At 67.4% G+C, this 567-nt stretch overlaps 1 protein-coding gene across 1 annotated transcript in view; it reads right to left on the reverse strand.

Moving 5' to 3' along the window:
- The window catches only part of COL7A1 (collagen, type VII, alpha 1), a 48,956-nt gene that overhangs the window by 36,075 nt on the left and 12,314 nt on the right, over positions 1 to 567 (reverse strand). The window contains 4 exon segments of the mRNA XM_014538979.1: positions 9 to 61; positions 201 to 236; positions 310 to 345; positions 463 to 534. Of these exon segments, the coding sequence (XP_014394465.1) occupies positions 9 to 61; positions 201 to 236; positions 310 to 345; positions 463 to 534 (197 nt within the window).

A 567-nucleotide genomic window follows, 5' to 3' on the forward strand; every position in this document is an offset into this window, starting at 1 on the left:
AGCTCCCTGGAGGTCCAGGAAGGCCTGGGCCATCGCCCCCCGTCACTCGGCCGGGCTCTCCCTGCAGGACAGAGGGTGCAGCAGAATCCTGGGTGCAATTCTGGGCACAGGAGGCTTGCGGGGGGGTGGGGAGCCCCTGGAGGTGCCCCCGCTATTCCTTATGGGGCCTTAGGGAACCCACCTCCTCCCCTTCCACTTACCGGCTCCCCCTTTGGGCCTCGAGGTCCTCGCTCTCCCTGAGGACAAAACAGGGCAAAGGGTGATGCTTGATCTCAGGTGAGTCCCGGAGAGAAGGGACCACAAACTCACCGGATCTCCACGAAGGCCGGGCCCCCCTGGGGAGCCCTGTAAACGAGGCCGGAGTCAGGACATCACCCCTCCCGCCATGTGCCCCGCCGTGTGCCCCGCCTTGTGACCCGCCGTGTGACCCGCCGTGTGACCCGCGGGGCAAGGCTCACTCACCTTCGGGCCAGGCGTCCCAGGAATCCCAGGGAGGCCAGGGCTGCCTGGAGCCCCATCCACCCCAGGGGAGCCCTAAGGAGGCAAAGAGGTCAGGGCTGGGAGGGA

This window comes from Myotis brandtii, unplaced genomic scaffold (assembly GCF_000412655.1).
Source record: "Myotis brandtii unplaced genomic scaffold, ASM41265v1 scaffold207, whole genome shotgun sequence".
Lineage (NCBI taxonomy): Eukaryota > Metazoa > Chordata > Mammalia > Chiroptera > Vespertilionidae > Myotis > Myotis brandtii.